Source organism: Crinia signifera, chromosome 4 (assembly GCF_055691185.1).
Source record: "Crinia signifera chromosome 4, ASM5569118v1, whole genome shotgun sequence".
NCBI lineage: Eukaryota > Metazoa > Chordata > Amphibia > Anura > Myobatrachidae > Crinia > Crinia signifera.
In genome coordinates, this window is record NC_139220.1 from 233,034,877 (window position 1) to 233,049,409 (window position 14,533).

Genomic DNA, 14,533 nt, shown 5'->3' on the forward strand with positions numbered 1-14,533 from the left:
TTAGCAAGATGGCACATTTTATTCCCTTGCGTAAACTCCCCACTGCTAAAGAGTTGGCACAGCTCTTTATCTCGCATATTTTCAGACTCCATGGCCTTCCCTTGGATATAGTTTCTGACAGGGGATCTCAGTTTGTGGCCAGGTTCTGGAGAAGTTTTTGTTCCGGTTTAGGAATACAGGTCAGTCTTTCCTCCGGGCATCACCCACAGTCCAACGGGCAGACCGAAAGGGTCAATCAGGCATTGGAGCAATATTTACGCTGCTTCGTCTCCAAATGTCAGAGCAATTGGGCCGAACTGGTACCTTTAGCAGAATTTGCTTATAACAACTCTTATCATGCGGCCTCCAAGAGCTCGCCTTTTTTGTGTAATTTCGGGTTCCATCCCAAGTGCAACTCCTTCTTTGTTCCAAGGGATTCCTCTCGGCCGCCCTTCTCCACAGTGTCCTTCCTTAGGAAGTCGTGGCAAAAGGTTCATTTGGCTCTGAGGCAATCTTCAGCACGTTCAAAAAAATTTTTTGACAAACATAGGAGACCATGTTTTTTCCGAGTGGGGCAAAAGGTGTGGTTGTCCACTCGCCACATTAAGCTTCGCCAGAGATGTCCAAAATTAGGGCCCAGGTTCATCGGTCCATTTTTGATCACTGCTCAAGTCAATCCGGTGGCATTTAGGTTGCAGCTTCCCAGAGCACTGCGGATCAATAATGTCTTTCATTGTTCTCTTCTTAAACCAGCCTCGATGGCTTCCCAATCAGGGCCTGCTCCTAACCGCAAACCAGTCCTCATTCAAGGGCACAAAGAATTCATAGTAGAACAGATATTGGATTCCAAGGTTGTTCGGGGTCAACTGAAATTTTTGGTCCATTGGAAGGGGTTCGGAGAAGAGGAGAGGTCTTGGGTGCCTGAGCGATTGTTACATGCGCCCAGGCTCAAAGCAGAGTTCTTTAAGACCTTCCCGTTCAAACCTGGTTCTAAGGGTTCGGTGACCCCTCCTCAAGGGGGGGGTACTGTTAGGAGCTGCACGGGCAGCGCCTCCGCTCGCCCGGCAGTCTCCTCTGTAGTTCTTCCGGCGGTTGCCGGGTTACCGCGACGCCGTCGCGTCATCAGCCGGGAGCTTCCGGCAGGCAGTCAGGCTGCCGGCGTACAACCCCTTCCTCCCCTGCCGCAGCGGTTGCCAAGGCGACGGGGGACGCCTGGCGGCCGCAGGGAGGAAGGGGTGTGCATGACGCCGCACGCAGCGTCAGGGTAGCGCTTGGCGCGCTATTTAAACTTGGTTGCTGGGGCACTCAGGCGCCGGCTATAGCTCTTGATTTGGCGTCCTGAGTGTTTCCGGTTCCAGGCTCCTGCTCACTCGTGGTTCCTGTTTCCAGTCCCTGTTCCTGGCTGCCTCCAGAATCCTTGCTTGTGTCTGCCTGCCGATCTCTTGGTTTTTCAGATAAGTTGGGAGATTCTCACTCTTTGCCTCCCTTATTGTCATTTATCTTTTGTATCATCATATTGTGTATTGTTACACCCGTCAGCAGTTCTTATTGTGTCAGCATATTGTGTATTGTTACACCCGTCAGTAGTTCTTATTGTGTCAGCATATTGTGTATTGTTACACCCGTCAGCAGTTCTTATTGTGTCAGCATATTGTGTATTGTTACACCCGTCAGCAGTTCTTATTGTGTCAGCATATTGTGTATTGTTACACCCGTCAGCAGTTCTTATTGTGTCAGCATATTGTGTATTGTTACACCCGTCAGCAGGTCTGATTGTGTCAGCATACCGTGTATTGTTACTCTTGCTCAGCATCTGGGTACACCTCGTGTATTGTGATACCGGTCAGTTTGGCCACGGTACATTGTCTTGCCTGTTGCCCACAGCATTAGCACCGCGGGTCCCAGCCCAGTCCGCTATCCACTGACACCCCCCTCCGTGGGGCAGGGTGGTTCTCGCCTCTTTGGTTTGTTAGGTAGATTTCCCCTTGTTTACCTCCGGCCTTGGCGGCTGCGTTGTCACTAGTAAGACCAGGTGGCATCGGGGTGGGAGCCTGAGTAACGGGCTCCCACGAACGCGGCTATTATTGGTGAAGGTTAGCTTAGCACGCATCCGCCAACTCCAAGGGGTGACAACGGAGTTAGGGTAGGCGAGATCTCCCTGTTCCTAACACATACAACAGTCTGGGGAAGGAGACCATTCTAAAGAGGTTTGAGCCACCGGGCTGATTTGAGTGTAAAAAATAGAATAAAAAACTATTGTTTTTTATTGTGGAACTATGAGTCCCAGTAAGCCTCCCCCCACAAGCTGGGACTTGGAGAACCACAAGTCCCAGCATGAGGGGCATTAAAGGGCCCGCTGGCACTTGTAGTTCTACAGTAAAAGAAATAGTTAAACAAACACACACTGACAACACAGACAAATAAAAGTTTATTACATACATTACACACACATACTGATACTTACCTATCTTGAGCCCATAGGTAGGTCCCGGGGTCTGGGGCTCCAGGGCTGCTGAGTAGGGGGTCCGGGGCTCCAGGGCTTCAGAGTCCTGGGCTCCAGGGCTTCAGAGTCCGGGGCTCCAGGGCTTCAGGATCCGATGAAATCCATAGGGGGAACCTGTGGAAGGAAATCCTACTCACCAGGTCCTGTGGCGAAGATCCCGTCATCTCCGCCGTCTCCGCCGTAGTCAGTTGCCGGCACCCGTTCACGGACTGAGAGTCGCAGATATCTTTCATCTTCTGCGCCTCTCATCAGAATTATTCTATTGGCCGCCTAGCCAAGAAAGTCGGCTCCTGATTGGCTGCTAGGCGGACCATAGAATCATTCAGAGGAGAGGCGCGGAAGATGAAACATCTCTGTGCCTCTCAGTCCGTGAGCGGGTACCAGCGGCTGATGCGGTGGACTACGGCAGAGACAGAGAAGATGACGGGATCTTCGCCACAGGACCTGGTGAGTAGGATTTCCTTCCACAGGTTCCCCCTATGGATTTCATCGGATCCTGGAGCCCCGGACTCTGAAGCCCTGGAGCCCCGGACTCTGAAGCCCTGGAGCCCCGGACCCCCGACTCAGCAGCCCTGGAGCCCCGGACCCCGGACCCCGGAACCTACCTACGGGCTCAAGATAGGTAAGTATCAGTATGTGTGTGTGTAATGTATGTTTTAAACTTTTATTTTTCTGTGTTGTCAGTGTGTGTTTATTTAACTATTTCTTTTACTGTAGAACAACAAGTGCCAGCGGGCCCTTAAATGCTTGTGGTTCTCCAAGTCCCAGCTTGCGGGGGAGGCTTGCTGGGACTCATAGTTCCACAATAAAAAAGAATAGTTTTTAAAATATTTTTTACACTCAAATCAGCCCGGTGGCCACCGTTCCAGGGCCACCGGGGACAGCACCAGGCTTCAGCCTGGTCAGGTAAGTCCTGGAGGGTGGGACCCCTTTACTGGGGGGGGGGGGTCCCACTCCCCCAGGGCCCCTGGCCATGCTGACCGGTCAGGGGGTTAATGCTTTGGCCGGGGGGACTTGTATAAAAAGTCGAGAAATTAGGAGAGGTCAAGTCAGTCGCACAGAGGTTAGTTGGATTTCAATGCAAGGGTGGACCCTCCTTGTATAAATTAAACACTTAATCAATGATAAGTATGAGGGTGTGCTACCACAGACACAGAAAGGACATGCTTAGAGAAAAGAAAAGAGTTTCTTTTGTTGGTGCACCTAGAGAAAAAGTTCATATAATAAAACGTCACTTTTATTTAATTCATTAAAATAGTTTGTGAATATAAAAAGAATTGACAAGACATGAGACAACAAATAGTGAAAATAAAAAAGGATAAAAATCCTTACACCTAGTGGAAACCCCACTGTCTATTATCCCAATAGTTTTTAATATCCTGTGTGGCTCAAAATAATGGGTGAATTCCCGTTTGAGTATAGCGTAAATAAGGGATGTTGCTAATATGTATCAAGTGTAGCAATAGACCCTAGGCTCTCTCTAGTAGTAAAGTCAACTACACACCTAGTGTGTCTAATACCCCACTCTCCCTTCCCCATTTATAAATTGTATTTAACCTGTTGGCTGCGCTAGGCTTACCGTTGGACACGGAGCCTAGAAAACAGACACAGAGACGGTATCTGGCGCCAGAACCGTCAGTGTCCCTGTCTGCTCTCAAACCACTTGAGCGAGGAAGTGCATACAGGCACTCCTCTCACACTGCTCAGTGGGAGAACTACAGGACGTGACACCCCTGGCTCCAGCAAGCCTGCAGGAGCGCTGAGACGGAATTTTACCCGTGCTCAGGCGCTTTCCAGCGGCTACTAGACCCCACGCCGGTTTTTTATTTATTTATTTTTCTATTTTTTTACACATTGCAGCCTGCACGGATCTGACTGATCTGTGCAGGTTAAAGCCAAATACGACAGGAAAATAAAGTGTATTTTCCTGCCGTATATTCGTGGCAGTTTCACACCAATTAGCAGCCGTATTTTCAATACCGCCGCTTAGTAAATCAGGAACCACCATTCTTTTGAATGGTGATTCCTGTCGTATCCTATCGATGGTGTAGACATTCGTATTTGTAAATACAAATACGAATGTCCCATCCATAGGTGTACGAATTGCCGTATTTTCGGGATAGTAAATCCAGAGAATACAAATGTGTAAAAAATAGGTGTATTTCTGCATACGAATACACCTATTTTTAAAAAATTTATCTTAGTAAATTTCCCCCGACATGTCATCCAGGCATTCACAGACAGCGCTTCATGCCTCAGCGCAAGTGTCCATGAGGAAAAGGGGGCAGGTCGCAGGAGGAGGACAGTGTGTGCGCGGTGCATGGAGCTGCTCTTTATACTGCCGCCCGCCTGCTGTCAGGCAGGCGCTGCGGGCGGCGTGCGGGAGGCAGTGACAGTGAGGGCTGAGGCAGCTTTAGCAGAGCAGGGAGGGAGACAGCGCCTTTTCCGCATGGCGCCTCCCTGCTTTGCAGGAGCTGCTGAATGGGTAGCACCGGCCCTGGCTTTGCATAGCGCTCCGCTTTGCAACGCCATCCTCCCCCCCCCTCCATCGGCGCCGGGCAGGGGGAAAGCCACTCAGTGTGTATGCACTGAGCGGCTTTCCCCGCAGCGATGACAGCATAGGTGCCGATTCTGTGGGTGCTCAAGGGCCCGAGCACCCACGGGAATTGATGAGCACCCACGGGCCCGAGTCCCGCTGCTGGGCCGCCATATTAACTTGCTAATTTGCGGCTGCAGCATCCACATCGCCGGACCCGCCACCTGGGAAACAGTATGCTGAGAAGAGTGTATTCTGTCCGCGGAGTACCTGCACTGTGGGGGAATTTATGTACCTGCACCGTGGGGGCATTTATGTATGTGGAACTCTGTTGCCGTAATTTGAATATTGGAGACAACTGTGCTCCATAATATAAATTGGTATTATTTTGTGGCCACACCCCTTCCCCATGAAGCCACTCCTCTATATTTTTGGCTTGAGCACCTTCTCAACTTAGGACAATAAGCAATGTTTTTTTTTTTTCTCTATAACTTATTCTTATTTATTAGTTGAATCCATTATTATTGCGATTATAAAGAAACACAAAGACCAACAGATGACAGTAAACACTTAACCATAAACAAGAGGGATATTGAGAAAGTTATGGGTTACCTGTAACCTCCCATCCCCAGGAAAACTGTTCTTCTGACTGCAAGTAGAAATGTACAATATTAGCAGTAATTAGATTTCCATCTGTGATATGTTATGTGCTTCTTTATGTCTTGCAGTAATGTGTACAAGGAATTTAAGCGTTGTTCCAACCAGCTGTGCAAGTTTCAGCGCTACCATTTTATCATGCAGTACTATAACAAGCCTGTACTTCCTCCACCGCTCATTCTCTTCAACCATATAGCTGCTGTTATAAGCACCCTGTGTGTACAGAGAAAGGGAAAAACTTCATCAGGGCCGAGTAAGTTGAATTCAAATGTCTTTCACTAACAGAATTAATAAAGAGAACCCAAACCTAGGAAAACTCTTGCTGGATCAAAGCCAGGACGATAATGAAGGAACTCAGCCATCCCAACAATGGACTATTCTCTCTGTTGCGGTCTGGGAAATGCTGCCGCTCATTGAAGGCAGGCTATTAGAGCCCTCAACCGGACCTCTTAGTACCGGGACTTACTTTCTTTTTTTTCTAGACCTACCCGACACATTCTCTCTACACTCTTCCTCAGCCGATCTATTTATCAACATGTAGGACAGTTGTATAATAAGCATTTCACTACATATTGTACTATGTATGATTTTTGTATGTGACAAATAAAATTTGATTTGATTTGATTTGAAAAGTTCCCATCTTAGCAAATATTGTATGTTTTCTATAGCTTCTGTTTGGCAATGAAAAAGCTGCAACGGCTACAAGAAAGCTATAGCCTGAAATTGCTGATTAAAATGTAATTAAGTAACCTGCCCAGATGCCCCAAGGCATTTTCCCTTATGCTTCGGGACAGCTCTGCAGCCAATAGACTAATGAAACCTAATTATAGCCATACTTTGCCCATAGAACTCTTCCTGACTGAAGAAGACAGAAAGAGGCTACATGAATTTGAAGAAGAATGTGTTCAGATTTATTTCAATGACAAGAAAGACCAAGACAAATCAAAGTGTGATGAAAGAATTCGAGTAACAACTGAAAGGTACATTTATATTATAAATACTAAGCTGAGAAAGCTTAAGGTTTACCTGGTTTAGGGGGTCTATAAATAAGTTAACTCTCTCCGGATACCGCTCTAACCCTCCATGAGTGCCGCCTATACCTAGCCCCTACCCCTTCAGCCTGACCCTTACCATCCCTGCTAGTGCCTAACCCCAAATTCTGTACACTGCCACTTAAATCAAACCCTACCATCCCACAGCCTAGCACCCCCCCCCCCCTTGTGAGTACCTAAACCCCTCCACCCCACAGCTTACCACAGTACTTTTTACTTCTATTTTCTAGGGTTGAAGATATCTTCAGTGACATGAGGGATGTCAGAGTTCATGTTGGATTCATTAAAAATATACTCCACCACTTAGACGATCACATTGGTCACCTTCAGGATCTGTCATGTCTTACTCTGGATTCCATGAAAACTCTGACTGTTCAAAAAGCCATGGAAACAAAACGAAGCCTCAGCTTCAGATCCAGCAATTTAAGTCTTTCTAAGCAGACCACTGATGATGGACCTGGGCAATCAACCATTTTAAAAAAAAGCAGAAGTGACCAAATCTGGGGTCATTCTTTTTTGCAAACTGGTTTAGAACAGAGTTTCAATCACAGTGCTTCAAATTCAGAAAAAAAGACTCATCTGTCAGTTCCCAGTGCTTTGTATCGATCAGCGGAATGTCTCCTAGAATCACAGCACAGAGCTATCTCTGAAGAACTTAAGAACCTAGGTTTTAAGAAACACAACATTATGACTATCAGGTCTCCTCCAAGCTTGGCAGCAATGCAGACTACTCCCCAATCTATAAAAATACAGGACCCACCACAAATACATGTTGGGCCATTACTAACAATTGTGCCATGTCCAAAATCTGCTAGCTCGCCTGATCTCAGCAAGGAAGGTTTTGTTAACCATGGATTTATTGATGACAGTGGCAGAGCTATCTATGAAAATAGTCCTGAAGATTTCAGATTGCTTGATCTTGAATCAACTGAAGCATTGCCAAAGAGGACGAGTGAGTGCCAGGGTGATGCTATTGAAAACCTTGATGACGAAACAAATCCTGCCAGCAAAGTAGATCCAAAATCCAACAACAATACTGAAGTGTTTAGTCCTCAGAAAAATTATTCAGGTAATTGTCATAAGACTTCTAGTATTTTGTATGGCATACTCCAATGGATCACATGCTCTTTAAACCCTAAACCAGTAGCAGGTCGAGGGGTATGTATGCCTGATGTGTCTGTGAATTACGTGGTTCACAGGAAAATGATGCCAGCCAGCAGCTCAGCCGATGCAAATATAATGGAATCTCTGGTTGTGTGAGTATACTAACCAATTCGATTGATGTTGGCAGATCTGTCAGCATAGTGTGAACCCAGCCTTAAGCAGTATGTGTATGTATGCACATGTATGTGCCCAATCTGCCTGGTGGGAACAAAAATGTGGTACATTCAACTATTTTCTCCAAAACACTAAAAAATGGAAAAAAAATAATATTCATATAAATTGGTAAAATCAAAAAGATTTAACCAATTTGTCTCATAGGGCCTAATTCAGACCTGATTGCTGGGCTGCTAATTCTAGGTGCCCAGCAGTCAGTTAGCCACTGCCTTGCAAGAGTTCAAACCAGCCCATGTGCACAGCTGCAAACGCCATCAGGGCAAATCCATTTGCATTTGTAAGCACTGCATTGAACCATAGCAGATTGGGGCCGGAGCTGACAGTTAAAGATCCTCACTTCAAACACCTGGATCCATCTGCGTTTTCCCGGATTTTGCAAATCCGCTGTATCTGTTTCTGCTCTTGATCTTTACAATAAATGTATTAATTTATAAAAACAGATATAGCATATAAAAACAATAATTTGATAATAACAAGTGATTCCAGTTCCACACTAGCAGCAATTTGAAGGAGAGTCCGTTCCTATTTTGATATTTCAGGAACAAATTTATACCTGCTGTTCAGGAACACATTCATACCTGCAAAATCATACACCTGAGACAGTAATGACGACATTTTTTAACTATTAACTGTTTAGTGAAATACAAAGAAGAATACGGAAGAAACAATGATTCAAGAAGATTCAACTAGACGCTGTTAGCGACTACAGACGCTGCTTGTGACTGGGACGCTACTCCAGCGCCAAAAAAAAGACGCTATGAGCGCGCACTACCTTAGTACAGTATAGAACTCTGGAAACCTGCCAAGTTTTAAAGTCAAACTAAACACAGACTCAGCCCGCACGCTAGCTTACTACAGTGTAGGAAAGCTGCCAAGTTTTTCAAAGTAAAAGTAAACAGACTGCTCTGGCAAGCTGCCAATTTTCAAAGAAAGAGTAAACAGAGACTGGTGCCGTGAAACTACACAAGTACCGAAAAAAGTGTCAAAAAAGTAATAAAATAATAATAAAAGTGTTTCTAAAATATACATGTTGCTGGGTGTATTGTGATTCCTTAGGTCAGGGGTGGGGAAGCTGAGGCCAAGGGGCCGTATGCTGCCCCCGGAACTGGTTTGAGTGGTCCTCCCACCTGCCCAGCGGCTTTGCCGGGAGTCAAGTATAGGGCAATTCTCGGGATAGATACGTAGTTCTCACGAGATTCCTCTTAATCAACAGCAGCCGGAGACTGTCAGTCCTATTCAGTGGCAGCCGCCGGAGCATGGGACGGCTGGAGCAGGACAATATGTAAGAGAAATGTTTACATATGGCCCCCGAATAATTTTTTCCCCATACAAACGGCCCTTGGCACAAAAAAAGTTCCCCACCCCTGCCTTAGGTGGTACTATTGATATGATGATGTGGATGTAATCACATGTCATACTGTAGTACCAAAGCATCTGCTTTTATTTATAAATAAACACTTATTCTTTGATTAAACTGTTGTCCCTACATGCTATAAATTCAGCCCTGGTGCCATTAGAATAAGTAGTGCAGTGTTTCCAATATTCTAATTTACCATAGAAAATTACAGATAATTTCATGGTGTAGAGATAATACAAAGGTTACTGTATATTCAATCTTCATTGTAAACAATGAATTGAATAATACTGTTTCTTGTGGTAAATTTTAATATGTGACAGAGATATGCATCCAGACTGGAAATCTGGCATTTCTAGCAAATGCCAAAATTATCAATGATTCACAGATTCACATACATTTTTGCATACACATGCACTATTTATTTATTTATTTATTTATTAACAGTTTCTTATATAGCGCAGCATATTCTGTTGCGCTTTACAATAGCAGACAGTGATACAACAAAACAGGGTATTTACAGACAGTCAAAATGTAGGAGGGCCCTGCTCGCAAGCTTACAATCTATAGGGAAATAGGCATTGATACATAAGGATAGATACTGTATTCTTTATTGCATCGATTCCACCAGAACGCAAGGTTCTATGACTGGTTCTGGAATTTGATAAGCTTGCCTGAAGAGATGAGTCTTCAGGGAACGCTTATAGGTTTGGAGACTGGAGGAGAGTCTTATTGTGCTTGGGAGGGTATTCCACAGAGTGGGTGCAGCCCGAAGAAAGTCCTGCAGTCGGGAATGGGAGCGGGTAATGAGTGTGGATGAGAGACGCAGATCTTGGGAGGAGCGTAGAGGTCGTGTTGGATGATATTTTGAGATAAGAGAAGATATGTATGTTGGTGTAGTTTGGTTTATGGCTTTGTGTGTAAGTAAAAGAATTTTGTATTGAATACGGTAGAATACAGGTACACATGACAGTGCCTATAAATGCCCCTTATCCAGACATAAGAGTTTAAAATCATTACCCTGCTTTTGGCGTAGAGACAGAATATGGGGATGGTATTTGTACATTCTCTTAGTTTTTTTTTTTCCTAATATTTTTTCTTATTTATATCTGGTCTATTTTTTGTCCTAGTTTTTTTGGACAACTCCTCAATGTCCAATGAAGATATGTGTCTGACAGACTCAAAGGCAGCCTTACTTAAGGTTTGTTTTGTTCTTGAGTATTGGTTTATTCATTAAAAAAGAGGAATCTTTAGAAAAATAATTAGAAGGGGATACAGTCGGTTGGTCAACCTAAAGATGGTCGACAGTCATTAGGTCGACACCACTAGGTCGACATACTGCAAGGTCAATATGGGTCTAGGTCGACAGGTCATTAGGTCAACATAAGCATTAGGTCGACATGTGCCCTACCATCCACTAGGGAGAATAAAATAGTGCCCGAAGCATGGCGAGCGCAGCGATGCACTTAATCCTGTGTCAATGTCGACTGGGTCGACATTCAGGTCAAAAAAAATGAAAAACACCATGTCTACCTTTTGACTGTCGACCTACACCATGTCGACCTAATGACCTGTCGACCTTGTCCCATGTCCCATTGCAGTATGTCGACCTAATGGTGTCCACCTAATGACTGTCGACCAGTAGGTCGATTTATATGATCCATACTCATTAGAACTAACTTTTCAATGTTTTTAAATAACATTACTAACATGTTTTTTATGCTTAATTTTTAAAAATAGGAACAGTATTACTGCCCATACCCTTCAGGACTCAATAAGTAAGTGCAACTCTATTTTTATTATGATTGTTGTTATGATTATATTTCTTAAGTCTAATTTATAGTTTCATTGTATCATTTGTTCTCTCATTATTTGTTGTAGGCCTCTCCATAAAGAAGGCTTCACCAGTAAGACATTTTACAAGTATTTACACAATATATATATATATATATATATATATATGTATATATATATATATATTTAAAATCTTATTTGTGTATTACAATGATTTGAGGTACTGGCTACCTCCCGGGTTTAGCATCTAGTCTGTATGTCCCCAAGTTAATGCTTCTGGAAGACACAACATTCATAACTCACAGTACAGGAAATAAGACGACAAGTCACAGACGTAGTAAAATAGGATGTAGGGGATAGACTGCGGGGAGGGTTACTTACCGGACCCTTGTCTGGATTCCCTATTATGGGAATACCGGCATCCATATGCATTCTTTAAACATATTTCAGCCTGCAGGAAACATAGTAGGAAGCTGCCACTGCACTAGCTAAGCAGGGACATGTGATAGAAGCCAGGGTGCCAAACAAGTTTCTATGTGGTCAATATGATGCTTTGTGTTTGCTGTTTACACCAACATACAGTAGGATCTTTTAGATCCTATGTTGGTGTAAATTGTAGATGATATTAATGTGTGGGTTCAATCTGGCCAAACATTTAAGATATTTCTTTTTTATTAAGCTTCATTGTGAAGAGCTATGAGTCACTGATCAACACAAACTGTATATATCTGTACATTCTGTCTGATGACCATACACATGATGATCACTGTCACCATCCAACTGCATTTTCAGTAGGGAGCACTGGAAATGTGTATGTTCGTAAGTGGGGACCCAAACACACGTTTTGGCAAGTTTAGCTTATTAAGACTTAATTGACTAATAAATGTGTGTGCTGTATTACAAGCAATCTCAGTTGCTAATTGGTGGATGTTGTAAAATGACCCGTATACTTGATCTACCTTTTGGGGTGTACACACGCTTTGATTTGACATGTTTTCGGTTAAATTTTACTTCTAGAAGAAAAATCTAATCAAACCCAAATTGAAAATAACTGAATCACACAGTGATAACTGCCTTCAATGCGGATTCAATCCCAATGCGTGGCCCCACGCGGCACTAGGATCGAAAGCAGAAATAGACTTGGCAGGCAAGTCTATTTCTGCTTCAATCCGCCAGATCAAAGGCAGTGTAATGCTGCTCTATGCAGCATCCCCCCTCCCTCCCCCCACTCGCCAACCCCCTGCCAAACCCTCCCTCCCATCTGTTCAAATCCAGCAAACCACTGTGTCCCGGCAGTCGTTGATATCGAATCGGTATTGGCGGTCGCCAGATTGAAGAATGTGTACACCCATTATCAACCTCCAGTATGTTTGCTTATATCCAGACATCAATCAGATTTGGCACCTTCCAAGGATCAAATGTGTTGAATTGCTGTCACTTATTTGGTAATGGGTTACTTATATCCTACAGCCCTTGAAAGAAACAACTTGTGTCGTCTGTCCCAGAATATTCCCTTCACGCCCATGCCTCCAGTAGGTAAGTAAGTAAAATACTGTTAATGTTATCCCAAAAACAGCATTATGGGTTTCTAGTGGATTCTTACATTATATCACTAAAACAAATACCAGTGTACATGACTACATTTTAATAATTACATACAAATGTACTTCCATCTGTTATTTCAAGCTAAAAGCATATATATGTTCATTAAGCAAGGACAAATGTCTTATTACAGAGGAGCTGGTGACTTTGTATCTTCTGGAAGAGAGCTCCCCAAATATCCTAAATAACAGCATGTCCTCCTGGTCCCATAAGGGTTATTATGCTACGATTGAGTTTCTGGGTAACGAAGAGATGGCCGGTGGGTTGAGACACGCTGTGAAAGCTGTATGTTCCTGGTCTGAAAATGACATCCTGAAAGCTGGGAACCACTATATTATCAAGTCCTTCCTTCCAGAGGTGGTGAATACCTGGTCTGCAATTTACAAAGATGATACAGTAATGCAACTTTGTGTCAGAGTAAGTATTATAGATATTAAATATTGCATATTCTTTATATTTACTATTAACCATGTTAACTTATAATGCTCTTGTATTTACATTTCATAATGCTGTAGTAAAAGAGCCAGCTCAATAACCCCCCACAGCACCCTGTACATGTGACATAATGATGTCATAAAACAAAATAAAAAGAAGGGAGCAGGCTGCATTATAAGAATGTGCCCTGAACCTTTTTGAGTAGTGAAGTGCTCCCCAGGGTGTCAGCAATCATGATGCACCTTGGCTTTGTGTCTTTCATGGATGCACTATTCGCACAGTGTACAATAGTAGAGCTCATCTTTCTTGTGGATGACCTTGTGTGGCACACACACTCTTGTACCACACTGTACCATATTGATATGCTTTTGAGCTGGTGACAGGTTCCCCTGTAACACTACATTGCTGTGATGGGTTTGGATAAGTAACCTGCACCGTATTTTTTGCCTTATGATTCCAATGCAATGCCATGTGCTTTACCTTTTTTATGTGACATAAAAATGTTTTGTCTTAAAACTGGTGTGCAGACCACTCTCTGTCAAGGAGATACCCCATGTATATATATATATATATATACACATACACATACATACATACATACACACAATTGTGGAGTGGCGCCTTAGATCAAAAGTCCTCTATACACCTCTACTGGTGTACCAAATGTTGTGTTCCTCTAAAGTCCAGTAGTTTTAATTTTTTGTTAAAAGTGTTTTTCAATAAAAAGTGTTCAGTGAAGATGTTTGTTGTACATTTACAATAAAATGTTCTGCATTAACCAATGCGTTTTATCCACTAGGGAACTTCTTCAGGGGTATAAATTTGTTTATTGCTGTGAATAATAATACAACACCAGACCATGGTCGTCGTTTAACTCCCAGAACCCCAGGAAGGAAAACCAGATGCGGCACGCTTCTGATTTTCCTTCCTGGGGTTCCGGGAGTTAAACAACATTTAATATGATGAAATAAGAAGGCACCCGGCAGATGTACTTCATCCTTAGTATCAAGCAAACCAAACTATATACGCACCCCATTCTGACAGAGCCCTACAACACCCTCTGCAGCTCCCCTGATGCCCCCAGCTGCCCCCATCTCCCTGAAGCGGAGATGGGCAGAGTAAGCGCTCCACGCCACCATGTTGATAAGGTACATTTACTAAGATGGGAGTTCTTTTGAAGATGGGATGTTGTCGATAGATAGAATCTGATTGGCTACTATCGGCAACATCCCATCTTCAATCAAACTCCCATCTTAGTAAATTTACCCCATGTTTGTTTGTAA

The 14,533-nt window shown here is 43.7% G+C and overlaps 1 protein-coding gene across 1 annotated transcript in view; it reads left to right on the plus strand.

Moving 5' to 3' along the window:
* The window catches only part of LOC146073035 (transient receptor potential cation channel subfamily M member 7-like), a 173,307-nt gene that overhangs the window by 142,951 nt on the left and 15,823 nt on the right, over nucleotides 1-14,533 (plus strand). Inside the window, exons 24-31 of the mRNA XM_083180212.1 lie at nucleotides 5,747-5,928; nucleotides 6,523-6,655; nucleotides 6,958-7,796; nucleotides 10,550-10,620; nucleotides 11,160-11,197; nucleotides 11,301-11,326; nucleotides 12,684-12,749; nucleotides 12,949-13,232. Coding sequence (XP_083036338.1) covers nucleotides 5,747-5,928; nucleotides 6,523-6,655; nucleotides 6,958-7,796; nucleotides 10,550-10,620; nucleotides 11,160-11,197; nucleotides 11,301-11,326; nucleotides 12,684-12,749; nucleotides 12,949-13,232 — 1,639 coding nt within the window. The remainder of the gene's footprint in view (nucleotides 1-5,746; nucleotides 5,929-6,522; nucleotides 6,656-6,957; nucleotides 7,797-10,549; nucleotides 10,621-11,159; nucleotides 11,198-11,300; nucleotides 11,327-12,683; nucleotides 12,750-12,948; nucleotides 13,233-14,533) is intronic.